This window comes from Myotis myotis, unplaced genomic scaffold (genome assembly GCF_014108235.1).
Source record: "Myotis myotis isolate mMyoMyo1 unplaced genomic scaffold, mMyoMyo1.p scaffold_m19_p_17, whole genome shotgun sequence".
NCBI lineage: Eukaryota > Metazoa > Chordata > Mammalia > Chiroptera > Vespertilionidae > Myotis > Myotis myotis.
In genome coordinates this window covers 8,061,787-8,076,176 of record NW_023416321.1, presented here as the reverse complement: position 1 = coordinate 8,076,176, position 14,390 = coordinate 8,061,787, and the positions used below count along the sequence as shown (strand labels likewise).

At 44.7% G+C, this 14,390-nt stretch overlaps 1 protein-coding gene and 1 pseudogene across 9 annotated transcripts in view; both read left to right on the top strand.

Moving 5' to 3' along the window:
• Positions 1-12,103, top strand: part of WIPF2 (WAS/WASL interacting protein family member 2) — a 34,741-nt gene extending 22,638 nt beyond the window's left edge. For 7 of the 9 annotated variants that reach the window (XM_036339071.1, XM_036339067.1, XM_036339074.1 and 4 more), the window contains 6 exons: positions 707-839; positions 1,492-1,608; positions 1,940-2,596; positions 5,622-5,828; positions 7,869-7,970; positions 8,218-12,103. In XM_036339071.1, coding sequence (XP_036194964.1) covers positions 707-839; positions 1,492-1,608; positions 1,940-2,596; positions 5,622-5,828; positions 7,869-7,970; positions 8,218-8,258 — 1,257 coding nt within the window. In that variant the 3' untranslated portion in view covers positions 8,259-12,103. The remainder of the gene's footprint in view (positions 1-706; positions 840-1,491; positions 1,609-1,939; positions 2,597-5,621; positions 5,829-7,868; positions 7,971-8,217) is intronic. The other 2 variants (XR_004972659.1, XM_036339075.1) reach the window with 2 other exon arrangements.
• On the top strand, positions 5,837-7,418 carry LOC118671211 (annotated as a pseudogene).
• Positions 12,104-14,390: the final 2,287 nt, after the last annotated feature.

Genomic DNA, 14,390 nt, shown 5'->3' with positions numbered 1-14,390 from the left:
CTAATAAATAATTTGTACTAAGCAAATCTATTGATCTTTTCCTGTCTTTTATTTTTCTGTTCCTGTATTTTAGTTGTCATATTTAGAATGTTCTTCCCTTAGCAATTTTTTAAATATAGTATTTCTGTAGTTTTTACACTTAAATATTATAATTCAGCTAGAATTGTTTGAGAATAAGCTGTGAGGTAGAAATGTATTTAAATTTATTATTTTTTTTTTCTCAAAAATTACCAGTGTTATTAACATCTTGTATTTAATAATCTATTCTTTCTGATGAAATATACTTTTATTATTTCTTATATAGATCTGGGCCATTTATCTTGCTGTCTAGCCCTATGTTCCTGTTGTAGTTGGTCATAGCATGTTTCAACATTTAAATGAGATAAAGGCCTAGCAGGGGTTCAGTAGATGTTTGCCTTGGTGATGCTGATGTAGCTAAAGCATCTAACACACAACCCTGGTGCATTAGGTATTCAGTAAGTATTAGTGCAGGCCTCCGATCAGAGACAGCTGAATAGGAGGTACGGTGGGAGCAAAAGGACTAAGAAGAATGGTGGTGTACACCGTGGTGTGATGGGTGGCATATATATCTGATTAAGGTAGATAGGTATCTCATGGAACCCTGGCTTGGCTTAAGGCATCTATCCCAAGCTTGTGATGAAGGGGACTGTTGTGCTGAACTTCTTATATATTCCTCTTCCTCTAGGGAAACACAGAGCAGATCAAGCTGAGTAGAGATGAGCAGCGGGGTCGAGGTGCCCTCTTACAGGACATCTGCAAAGGGACCAAGCTGAAGAAGGTGACCAACATTAATGATCGGAGTGCTCCCGTCATAGAGAGTGAGTCTAAGCCTAGGACTGATTTGAAAACTTGGCTGGGCTGTCATTTTTATTGCTGGGTCTTGAGTGGGCGAGTTTTTTCCTGGGACGTCCTTTGATGATCTTCCCGTAACTTAGGAACATCTTTTTGACCTTTGGGAAGCACTCTCAGTAAGACTTCCGTCTCCTACGGTCACTAGTGCCTGTTGTGCTTGTTAGGGCACATCCTTGGCTGTTCTCTGAGGAGACCACTACCGTCCTAAAAACCACTCAGCGGAAGCCAGTGATGATTTCATAGTTGCTGCAAGTGTCCGTTCCGAAAGGCCACTGCGTCCCTGGCCGTTCGCCCCTTATAATCCTCAACTATGAGAGCAGAGCCCAAGGAACTCTGTTGAACATGTCTTTATCCAGGTTATCCCTCACCCAACCAAATACGGGAAGATTGGCTCTTTGTTCCTTTTGTTGTTTTTCTTTCATCACAGCAAAGACTTTCATCCCTACATGAAGCTGTGGAGCAGAGAGGCTTCACTTTTATTTTTTTAATGCAAAGGCAAAAGCAAGATTGGCTTGTTTGCAAATTAGAACCCAAATAGAGGAGGAGTTTTTCCTCAGGATTAAGTTGGTCACCAGCTTGGAGGATATGAAATGAAAGCTCTGATGGTTTGCTTTCCAGAACCCAAAGGAAGCGGTGGTGGTTATGGCTCTGGAGCAGGTGCCCTGCAGCCCAAGGGAGGTCTCTTCCAAGGAGGAGTGCCGAAGCTCCGCCATGTGGGAGCTAAGGACGTTTCAGGTATCTGATAAGTACTTTCTTACAATATTTCCCAAGTGCATTCATTTCCTACTGGTCCCAAGTGGTTCATCTGGGGCTGAGGAATGTGGTAGAGGTGGGAGGAAGGAGAGGGAGCAGGGGTGGAGTTATAGAGTAGATTAAAGCAAAGGCATTACATAAAAATGTATTCAACGTATATCAGCAATATTTGTTAGTGGGCCAGATTAAAACCCAGTACTATACAAATACTTTCCCTGCTGCTGTGCAAGGAAGTGAGGCTGGGTGACTTAGAGATACTAACCAATGTATCTCTAGCTCTGTTGACCCAGTGTGCTGTCTGGTCTGTTTGTAGAGAACCTAGCTGGTAAGCCAGCCCTGCAAGTTCCCAGTTCTCGAGCTGCTGCCCCAAGGCCTCCAGGGTCCACAGCCAGTGGGCGCCCTCAAGATGATACAGACAGCGGCCGAGCCTCACTCCCAGAGCTGCCCCGGATGCAGAGGCCTTCATTACCGGACCTCTCTCGGCCTATCACCACCAGCAGTACAGGCATGAAGCACAGCTCCTCTGCCCCTCCTCCGCCACCACCAGGGCGGCGTGCCAACGCACCCCCTGCACCTCTGCCTATGCACAGCAACAAAGCCCCAGCCTACAACAGAGAGAAACCCTTGCCACCCACACCCGGACAAAGGCTTCACCCTGGTCGAGATGGACCTCCTGCTCCACCCCCAGTCAAACCACCTCCTTCCCCTGTGAATATCAGAACGGGACCAAGTGGCCAGTCTCTGGCTCCTCCTCCTCCGCCTTACCGCCAGCCTCCAGGGGTCCCCAATGGACCCTCTAGTCCCACTAATGAGTCAGCCCCTGAGCTGCCACAGAGACACAATTCTTTGCATAGGAAGACACCAGGGCCTGTCAGAGGCCTAGCACCTCCTCCACCTACTTCAGTCTCTCCTTCTTTACAGAGTAATAGGCCACCTCCCCCAGCCCGAGACCCTCCCAGTCGGGGAGCAGGTAAGTGCCTGCACACACTTTTTTTTCCTAACACACTGAGAGTTGAGCTTCTCTTTTCTCTTCACTCTTTCCCCCAGAGCTCTCCTTTAGTGACTGAAGATAAGAATTCACTTACTCATTCAACAGGCTTATTGAATGCCTTTTTGTGAGTCAGACTTTTTTGTTAGGGAAACAGCAATAAATAGAAAATGTAAAAAAATCCTGTTTTAGCATATAGTCACATTAGTAAAAAATATATTTAAAAAATATATATACTAGTATGTAAATACATAGTATGTAAATACATAGTACGTAGGTGCTTTAGAGAAATACAAAGCAGAGAAGGGGGATAGGATATACTGGGTGGGATGGGGTGATGATATTTCCAATTGCAGGGTTGGGGATGAGGTTAGGGTCAGTTTGGTAAAGACTGAAGACGGTATGGGAATAAGCTAAGCAGGCACTGAGAACAGCAAATGCAAAGACATTGAGACAGGACTAGAATGAGTGAGGGGAAGCGTGGCAGAACATGGCATCAGGAATCTAGATTTCCACGGGAGAACATTGTAAGACTTTGTAAAGACTTAGGGTTTTACTTTGTTGAATATTGGAAGCCACTGGAGGGGTTGGAACAGAGAAGTAGCATATATTTACCTTTAAAAAGGTCACCTTAGTTAAGCTGGGGTCGTTCAGTGGTTGAGCATCAGCCTATGAACCAGGAGGTCATGGTTTGTTTCCCGGTCAGAGCACGTGCCTGGGTTGTGGCTCGATCCCCAGTGGGCAGAAGGCAGCCAATAAATTATTCTCTCTCATCATTGAAGTTTCTATCCCTCTCTCCCTCTCTCTTCCTCTCTCTGAAGTCAATAAAAACATTTTAAAAAATAAAATAAAAATGTCAGCTTTTATGTTGAGAACAGACTGCGGGAAGACAGAGGTGGCAAAAAGATGCCACTTATGAGGCTATTGCAAGAAACGGCAGGTGGGTAGGACCACAGCGGGTTTGGGGGAAGATACTCAGTTTTGGAGAACTCAAGTTTGAGATGCCTATTAGACGTTCAAGAGGAAATAATTAATTGGTGATTGGCTATCAACTCAGAAGTTCAGGGTGGAGGTCTGGGCTAGAGAGAGAAATTTGAACGATATTGAAAACGACATGCTGAGTCAGATCACCCAGGTAGAGAGTATAGAGAAGAGGTCTAAACCTTGGGGCCCTCCTAGATTAGAGGTCAGAGAGATGAAGACTGCCAAGCAGGGCAAGCTGAGAAAGAGCCACTGGTGAGGAAGGAAGAAGGGAAAGGAAGAAAGAGGGATGGAGAAATTCCAAGATTGAGTGAGCCAAAATTCCTGGATATGAGAAAGCCCCAGACAGCTGTCCTGGTCTCCCTCACTCTGCTTTCAGCCATGCTATTTTGTGAAGAGAATACACAATCTCATCTACCTCTTCTAGGGTTGTGTCCAATGCTATAGCTGGGTCAGTTAAGTTGAAGCCCGAGATGACATTGGTCTCAGCAATATGGGAATCTTTTTGGGGGACTCCAAACAACATGGGATCGTTTTGGGTATTAGTGGAGTGGTGGAGGGAAGGTGAAAGTAAAAGTCTAATTGGAATGAGTTCACAAATGCAGGAATAAGAGAGGACTTGGAGATAAAAAATACGGAAATCCCTTAAGGGAGTTGGGGGGCATCGACCTATGAACCAGGAGTTCATGGTTTGTTTCCAGGTCAGGGCACATGCCGGGGTTGTGGGCTCGATCCCCAGTGGGGGGCATGCAGGAGGCAGCTGATCAATGATTCTCTTTCATCATTGATGTTTCTATCTTTCTCCTTTCCCCTCTGAAATCAATAAAAATACATTTTTTAAAAAAGTGACATACCTATAAATGCTTTGGGAGACCAAAGAAGGAGGAGTTCGGAATAGAGTAGATTGCTTTGGGAAAGCCTTGAGAAGATGAAACTTGAGTTGAAGCTTAAAGGATAGCTAGGATTTGGTGGTAAGGGAAGAGGGGATGGTATTTCCGAGTATTGTGAAGGAGTCAGAAGAGCAAAACATATGTAATTTGGTTTATTCAGCAAAGGTTGATTGAATGCCTACCATGTGCTGTACATTTGGTGTGGTTGGGTACTTAAATGAATGGACAATGCTCTCTGACTTTAATGAATATACAGTATACTGGGAAGGGGCACATCTAATGACTAATTACAGTACAATATAGGAGAATGAATGAGATACAGAGGTGACAGTGGGAGTGCAGACGAGAGGTACCTACCCCAGCCTAGAAATCAAGAAAGGAAGAGGAGACTGGCTGGTATGGCTCCATGGTTAGAGCATTGGCTTGCACACCACAGGGTCGTGGGTTTTATTCCAGGTCAATACCTGTGTCCAAGTGCCTGCAGGAGGGAGGCAACCAGTGGATGTGTCTCTCTCACATCAGCGTTTCTCTCTCTCTCTCTCTCTCTCTCTCTCTCTCTCTCTCTCTCTCTCTCTCCCCCCCCCCCCCCTTCCACTCTCTGAAAAGCAATGAAAAAAATATCCTCGGGTGAGGATTAACCAAAAAAAAAAAAAAAAAGGAAGGAAGGTGAGATCAGACTGACTGAGGTAATGGGTTACTGTATAAGAAAGGAGGATAATTGGGGGAAACCCAATTGGGTTGGAAGCTAAGAGTTTGAAACTTTATGATGTAGGAACTACAAAGCTCTTGAAAAAGTTTGAGCAAAGTGTGGGAAGACTAGTGAGTTGATGGTGCACACAGTGGATTGGTATAAGAGATTAGAAGCAAAAAGAACATTTGGGAGGCTTTTTGCAGTGGAACAGACTAAGTATGAGAAAGTCCTGTATTAGAATTGTGGAGAAAGACATGGAAAAGCAGGAAAAAAATCAAGAATACATAGATTCTTGACTGACTTGTGGGGAATGAAAAAGTCACACATTTATTCTGAACTTGGTAGAGCAGGGATGGGAGGAGGGTGAATATGATATGTAACATGGTGCTCAGAGGCTCACAGAGCCTCTATAGCCAAACCTAACTGCTTTGGATTTTAATTGCAGCTCCTCCACCCCCGCCACCCATGATCCGAAATGGTGCCAGGGATGCTCCCCCTCCCCCCCCACCATACCGACACGGGTCGGAACCTCTGAGCCGAGGAAAGCCCCCACCCCCGCCCTCAAGGACGCCAGCTGGGCCACCACCTCCTCCTCCTCCCCCCTTGAGGAATGGCCACAGAGATTCTATTACCACTGTTCGATCTTTCTTGGGTGAGTAGCTAGCTGTTTTAGTCTCATAGTTCCTGTGGTGACTTACTAACTCCTGTAGAAGGGGAATGGTCACTTACAGCTGTTGTCCACAGCAGTTCCTCTCCTGACTTTACATCTGACTTCCAATGCCTATCCATTGATGTTCCTTTCCTTATGCAAATTCTAAGCATGGGTTGCTTTGGGATAGATTGAAGTAAAATCAGCAGGTATCATGCTAACTCTAAAGCCATTCTCTTGCTCCTTAAGGATCATTAGCTGTGGTTACCTTTAAGCCAGAGACTTCATCTTCTTCAGGATTACTCAGACAGGAAGTGAGCATTCCTCTAGGAAGGAGAGCTCCTTTCTGGCCCTTTAAAAACAAAATAAACTTTCTTTCCAACTTGGGCCCGGCATAATGGCTCTCACAAAAAAGGGTGGCAAGAAGAGGGGCCCTTCTGCCATCAAAGAGTCAGTGACCAGAGACTACACCGTCAACATTCACAAGCACATCCATGATGTGAGTTTCAAGAAGCACTGAAAGAAATGCAAAAATTGGCCATGAAGGAGATGGGAACTCCGGGTGTACACAGTGACACCAGGCTCAACAAAGCTGTCTGGGCCAAAGGAATAAGGAATGTCCCATACCATAGTGAGGATGAAGATTCACCAGGCAGTCTCTGTATATTGGTTACCTATGTACCTGTCACCACTTTTAAAAATCTACAGTTAATGTGCATGAGGACTAACTGCTGATTGTTGAAGAAAGTTATAAAACTGCCACACAAAAAAACATCCCACTAGGCAGACAATATTTACCTAGTAATCCAAAGCCACTAACTAGCTGTGTTACTTTAAGGAAGTTGCTTCACGTCTCTGGGCCTCACTTCCCTTATCTGTGAAATGAGGAGGTTGAGTAAATCAGGAGTGTGTCAGATTAACTTTTCCAAGGTTATCAATGAATCTTAGGCCCCACCTAAGATACATTTTTTTAACCTACCTCTCTAACTTGTACTTCATCTCGTTAACTTCTTTAATTAGATATTTATTCTTCAAATCTTCATTGTTGAAAGTATTAAATATGTCCCCCTTCTAGCCCGCTCCTTGCCCCAAGCCTTGTCTGTGTTCATGGGTTACCCAAAGGTATCATTAGACTCCTGGGAAGATCTGTACAATCCCTTTCAGACCTAACACTCTTGTCTACCCTTGCTCTAGTGTATTCTGATTAGGTGGACCAGGGTTTTTGCTTTGAAGATCAAGTCCTTTGGAAGGTCACCAAGCCACACCCATAGAGCATTTGAGCCTTCTTATAGAGGGGCCATGAGATGGCTATCCCAATTGTGTTGCAGAACTACATGAGGATAACCTGGGCCAAAAGGGAATTATCTGGTCAGAACTCTCACTCGTTGTGACAAATATTCCCATTTTAGGTTAATTTCTACCAATTTGTAGATTCAGTTCAGTTGGTATTCCATGGTGATAGTCTCTAAGATGGCTGTGTTAAAGAATTATATTTTTTTCTCCTCCCATTCAAACAGCTGTGCTCCTTGCCTGTTAGATGCCTGGTTTTTGGTGGAAATATTTTTTAAAACCGCGTCAAGCCCTAGCCGGTTTGGCTCAGTGGATAGAGCATCGGCCTGGAGACTGAAGGGTCCGGGTTCAATTCCAGTCAAGGGCACATACCTCGGTTACAGGCTCCTTCCTGGCTGGGCCTGGCAGGAGGCAACCAATCGATGTGTTTCTCTCACATTGATGTTTCTGTCTTTCCCTCTCTCTAAAAATCATTGGAAAAATATCCTCGAGTGAGGATTAACAGAACAAACAAATAAACAAAAACAACCAGGTCACGGACTAATTCCTTAATGTAGAGAGCCTTTGAGCACATCTTCTGGGCATACAAGGCACATAGAGCAGTGCTATTGCTGTCCTTAGGAACCTGGGTTTAGTGGGCAAGGCAGGCCCTCACGTACATCAGAATGAATGGAGACCAATAAGGGGAGGTCAGAAGTGGCACGAAGAAGAGTCAGAAGGGTGAAATGAATTAATATTCTGTTTCTTTTGTAGATGATTTTGAGTCGAAGTATTCTTTCCATCCAGTAGAAGACTTTCCTGCTCCAGAAGAATATAAACACTTTCAGAGAGTATATCCCAGCAAAACAAACCGAGGTGAGACGAGTAGTCATGAAAGTTTTTTCATAATTGCATAAAAAATAGAATCAGTGTGCTTTTCTTAGAAATTTTCTTAAAATTTGTTTCTCCTCATCTTAATTTTCTTTAAAAACAAAAACAAAACCTAATCCCTCAGTGTTAAAGGTTAACTTATAGAGCTTGTCTCTCAATTTAGGAATGTTTGGTTATACAGGATCTGGTGGGTAGTCTTGGGTATGTGGTTTTTATTGTTAATGTTTTTCAGCTGCCCGTGGAGCCCCACCTCTGCCACCCATTCTCAGGTGAAGCCTGGCTTGGTCCTGTTCCTCAGGAAAAGGATGGACCCTCTCCTCCTCTCAGATGGTCCCTCCCATTCCCCTGAAACCTGCATGAGAACTCCTGACGTGTTTCTCCATTGCAACCAACCTCTAGACTCCAAGCATCCTCCCAGCTCGCCTCCATCTATGCATCTCGTCTTCTGGACTTGGTGATTGGACTCTATATTGACAGTAGGGTCTCAAACCCTGCGTCCATCCCTCCTCTAGCAATCCCTGCTAGCCAGATGAGGAAACAGCTTCCAAGTCGCCTGCTTTCCTCGTGGGGAAAGGTGCCTTGTTGTGATGAATTAACTCATTGTTGGGGCAGGGTGGAGAATGGTACTCCTACCTCCTCCTACCCACTTTGGGGGAAGCGTGGCGGGTGTATTTCATCATTTAGGAAGCTGACATGGCTGGCCAGGACTTGGGGGTTGGGGACATTTTTAGTGAAACAAGAAAGGAGTTTGCAGAGAAGTGATCTGTTTTAAAGGTCAAGTTTGGAGAAAGGACAAGGGAGTGGGTCTGCTTTATTTTCAGGGGCATTTTGGTTTTGCTCTTACCCTACCCCATCCCCTCACTCCAGGGATAAGTTGGATATAAACACTAAATACTAATCAGTTGAACTAAACAGCTAATAAAAAGGGAGGGTAAATAAACTGGCGAGCCTTTTAGCGTTAGTCAGTTTCCCTGCAGCAAAGGGACCAGGAGCCATTTGAGTCCTGGGGCTCCCCACCCCATTCCTCAGGGTGCTGGGCTGAGGGACACTGATTCTTCCCACCACCACCCAGGCCCTCAAGAGAAAAGTCACTTTTGTTCATTCCATGTTCACAAACTCCAGAAACTTTGGTGGGAGAGGAAGATAGGGCTGGGTCTTGGTCTTATCTAAGACCTTGCGTCCACCTCAGTCTTTTCTGGCTGGTCCTGAAGGCCAGGGGGCCACTCAGTCCTGTCCAGGAACTACAGCCCTTGCTGGGTACGCCACGCTGACAAGGAAGGGAAGGTGAAGCTTGTAGAGTTCACAGCCCACTCACTGAAAGGATCGTCCTATTCTTTTCTCTCCACCTTTGCCTTTCCAAGATGGAGGGGTGAACAGCAGAGTAGAGAACGGGGAGGAAGCTCATGAGTCAAAGATTCCTCTGTGCCAAGAAGCACAAAGACTTTGGTGAGATGACTCTCAGCCCAGTTATCTTCTTTGGCAGCCACCAATATGTTGTGTCTTCGTCTTCCAGGTCCTAGTTCAAGAACAGCAGAATAGGGCCCCTGGGCTCCACACACAGGTGTTGGGTTTGCTACTGACAAGTGCAGAGGCTACTCAAAGCTTGAAGTAAAAGCAAGGAGGCCCAGGTGACTTTTTGGGATGGTTGGGGAAAGCCTGTTAAAAAATTACATCACAGGCTTGAACTATTTTAGGGACCTTTCCAGGCTATTGGATCATAGACTGAGGATCTGTGCGTGGTGCCGGATGAAACCCAAGTCTTCCCAGTGCTAGAAGAGAGAGGGCTCATCTTGGGTTATTTGTATGGGGTCTGCTATCCTTTATCATCTCCTGGACCGCATTGCCTCTTGGGACAAGCAGTGATTAGGTCTATCATCACACTTCTCTAACCATTATCATTCTTATTTTCAGACCTGTTAGTAGTTATCTCCCAGCAATGTCCCTGGCATCCTGAAGTGCATAGAGCTGAGAGAGGGGACACTAATGGAGGGAGAACAAGAGTGGCTACTGCAGCAGCGTTCCAGGGTAGATGCTGATCAGTTACTCAACTTGGACTGTGAAGTCTTCCCATTTATTTTTGAAATGGGAGTTGATGCCTTTTGTATAATGTTATAGAAATGTATTTTTTCCCCTTTCCTCAAACATAGAACATCAAAATAAGTATCATAAGTGAAAGCCAAACCACAGCTTTTCACTGGGGCTGATACCTTCCTCCCCTGTGACCTGCTGCTCATATTCCCCAGCATTTGGACTGTGTCACATGGGTATTGATTATTTTCATTTTCTTGGCCTCATGGGAAAAGGCCTCAGTCTAGATCTAGTTAGATGCATTTTCTTCAGCGCATGTTGGTGACACGGTACTTATTTAAATGTCTTTTGCCTTATACATATTTCGTCCCTCTGTTAATAACAGATTTATTATCATGTATATTTACTATTGAAGAATGGGAATGTGATCCTCATAGTTATTGATCTATTTTGTATGTTGTAAAAAGCTTGTAATATAGATTGAAGGTGGGCTGGCTGCAAGAGCACTACAACTTCTCACCTTTTAAATGGCTTTTTATCTGTTTATGGCAATGTTGTATCTTCCGTGGGAAGTGGGTGGTCTCATGTTGAGGCTATTGCCCAGTCCCTTTAACCCCTTCACCCCTTCTCCCCTCCCAGAAGGAGGAGGCGTTGCCCAGCTAAGCAGGAAGCTGTGTTAAAAGCCCTTGTGTGGGTTTGGTTTCATGATGTTTTTCTCTAGGGGGGAAAACTTAATACTAGAGTTGTTTCTTACCGCCCTTTCTGGGAAGTAGGGCAGTGGCCTCCCGGTTTTTAAATGAGCTTAGATGCCCTCCTTCCCCCCTCTTCTCTGGTCACCAAACCTGGATCAAAGCACTTGGATATTCCAGGTGTGGTTTCTCTGTCATGGGGATTTCCTCCAGCAACAGAGCCCTATCATTTTCCCAGCCTGGTTGCACAGAGAGAGGGTCGAGGGCTACCCCACCCAGTGGATGTGAAGCTGCTGTCTCCAGAAATTCATCCCAGTCCTTCCAGCTGGCAAAGGCAGAGAGACTAGCCACTGGCCATTGCACTGGGGGCACCCCCTCACCCCATAGTTTCCCAACTTGAAACCCAGATTTACCTCCAGGGAGAGGTGAGGAAAATTGTAAATAGACTTGCTACAGAGCAACTCAGGTTGGGGTGTGTTTTAATTCTCCTGATCACTTGAATAATCTGTAGGCTGAGTGCTTATGAGAGTGGGGGAGAAGGGTGGCTCCAGGGTCTGCTGCGGAGCTCTGGGGGTGGAGTGTAGGGCATCTGAGGCCCTTGGATGGCACTACACTGAGCTGTCTGTCCTTCTGGAAACCCAACCTACAACCAACCACAGATCAAATTCTTCACATTCCAGTTGTAGTTTCTTTCCCTATTAAATCTCAGTCCCTGGCTATGTAGTTAGGGTAGCTTTCTGGGCCACCCTAAACTTAGGGAGTGGAAGGCATTACAACTCTGCCTTCAAGACTCATCAAAATGAAACAAAACTACAACCACCTTCAAAACATACAAAAAAAAAAAAAAGAATAACTGTTTAACTGAAGGAAGGGTTTGGTTCCATTCAACTCCACGTTCATTGTGCCTTTACTCGTGTTAGATTTCTGTGCTTTCTTCCTCTCTCCCTATTTGAAGCAATTAAAATCTTCCTTGATAACTGCTGTTTCCTTCTTTCTACTCTTGTTTCTGACATCAGTGGGTTCCCTAATTATCTTAAATCTCATTTTACTGATGGCAGAGGGGCCAAGCCTACTTTTCTCATATCTATCTTTCATCATTTCCCAACACTACCAGCATGGAAGTCAGTCAACACTGAATAAAAGACTAGAATGCATGTGTGAAGAGCGTGAGTGTGTATATGTGTGTCAGTTTTCTTTTAAAAAATAATTTATTGTGTGATTTATTTTGGAGTTGTATTCTGATTATAATGCTCCCTCTCCCAATTAGCATTGATTTTTTTTTCCAACCCCCTCAAAAATGTATAATCTGGTCTCAGGTTGGATTCTTCGGTACATTTGTTTCTCCTGGATGCCGTGTGGTTTAATTAAATGTTGCTTACAAACAAAACCAAAAACTGAAAACTGTGTACTCTTGTCTGGAATCTCGCCTCCTGTGGTGGTATAGAGAGGGGAGAAAACCTGTGACCTCATGTTCCAGGTTGTGTGGTCATTTGACCCCAGGTCCTCTCGGGAAGAAGGTCCACTGACCTGGGCAGAAGCATCTGCAGCTTCTTAAGAGTTTTCTGTCCTCCCCTCCTGTGATGTTTTGAAAACCCCAGTGCTGGGTAGCCATACTGACTGGGTGATTATGATAGAGTTGGCCATTATTTATATTTGCCACCTGAAACCCTTTTGCTTATGGTTTCGGGAAACCCAGACACCTCCTGGCCTTGTGTCTTTTCTTTGTGTCCCTTGTGATGCTTTCTGCCTGTGTTGCACGCCAGATTTGCACACTGAGGCGTGGAAGAAAAGGTGGAGGCAGAGCATGTAGATTGTGTGTGTGTCTGTTTTTATGTGGGTGTTGGCTGTTTTTCTTCACTACTTTTTAAGTTGGAATCTAAGCAGGCTTTCTTGAACTTGGACTTTAGGTGTAAAAATTAAACCAGACGTTCTCTGCTTACTATGGTCAGCTGACACAATCACCACTAGGACTTAGTGAGCTTCAACTGCACTTTCATCATGGGCAAAGGTCTTGAAATTGTTTCCCATACTGATTTCAGAATGGGTGTGTACATGAATCACTCTCACATACTTTAGATATCAAAATCTATGAGGCTCCTTTCATTTTCACCCATACTTGCCAAATTGGTCTAATTCCTGATTATTGGTCTAATTCCTGATTATTTGACCCATCATTGTTATTAATATGATTAATAAACTACCTATTTTGATTTGTTACTCTTGTAACTTTCAATAACCCTGAAATGGAGCTTGCCTAAATGACCCTCAACTTCCTAATGCTATAAGCTTTCTCCATCCTATTGGGATGGTCCTGCTAGTGTGTGTGTATGTGTGTGTGTATATGTGTACATGTACTTGTACAACAGGATGCCGGACAGGTCCTTCCAGTGTGATCTGATTCCTTCCCTCATGATACTGTGTATGAACTAGCAGTTGATAAGGGCAGTAGTTTGCCCAGTCTAATGATACTGGGACACTGCTGCTCACTGTGAATGTGCCTCTTAAGTATTTCCTGCTCCAACCCAGCCACAAACTGTGACTCACTGTAAAGAAAGCTGCTTATCTCTGACTTCCTATTACTCTGCAGAGGTGAGAGAACTAAACTGTCAACCTCAGGACCCTAACTGCCCTCGAGGATAACTGGAGGGGAAATACTTCACCTCTGACATCCCTGGAGCCCAGTCTGCATTGTTTTTTACATATAATTGAATTTATTCTCCACTTGTAGGTTTAGGTGTGTGAGATTTAAAGGACTATATGGTGCCGAAACCGGTTTGGCTCACTGGATAGAGCTTCGGCCTGCGGACTGAAGGGTCCCAGGTTCGATTCAGGTCAAGGGCATGTACCTTGGTTGCGGGCACATCCCCAGTGGGGAGTGTGCAGGAGGCAGCTGGTCGATGTTTCTCTCTCATCGATGTTTCTAACTATCTCTCTCCTTTCCTCTCTGTAAAAACTAAAAAGAAAGAAAAGAAAAAATAAATAAATAAAGGACTATATGGTATCTATCCACAAAAAAGCTTCATGAGAAAGGTGGATACCTCACTTGGCAGGCATGTCCTTTCCATTCAGCAAGCACTTATTTCATACTTTACTCTATGCCAGGCATCTGTAATATGAAGATGAATAGGACAGGGCCTTTGCCTCCAGGGAGCTCAAAATCTAGTAGAAGACTTCAGGACAACTACCAAGAGAAACCTCTGCAGGCTATTAAAAGGCTTCATGGGCCTGGCCAGAGTGGCTCAGTGTTTGAATTTCGACCTATGAACCAGGAGGTCACAGTTAGATTCCCGGTCAGGGCACATGCCTGGATTGTGGGCTCGATCCCCATTGTGGGGTGTGCAGGAGGCAGCCAATCAACGATTCTCTCTTATCATTGATGTTTCTATCTCTCCCTCACCCCTTCTCTATGAAATCAATAAAAATACATATTTTTTAAAAAAGGCTTCATGGTAATTAACCAGGGAAGGAAGATGGTGAGGTATTCCAGACAGGAAATAGCAAGGACAGAGGCACAGAAGCAAGAAACCGTATGGTGGTGTGTGCAGCATGCTACTGGAATATTGAAAATGGAATGCCTCAAGTCGGTAAGCTTTTAGAGACCTTCCAATCTGACATCCTGTGATTCTCGGCCTGCTTCTACAGTGGTCATTCACTCCTGCAAGCTCTTTTATAGACCAGTGCTATCCTT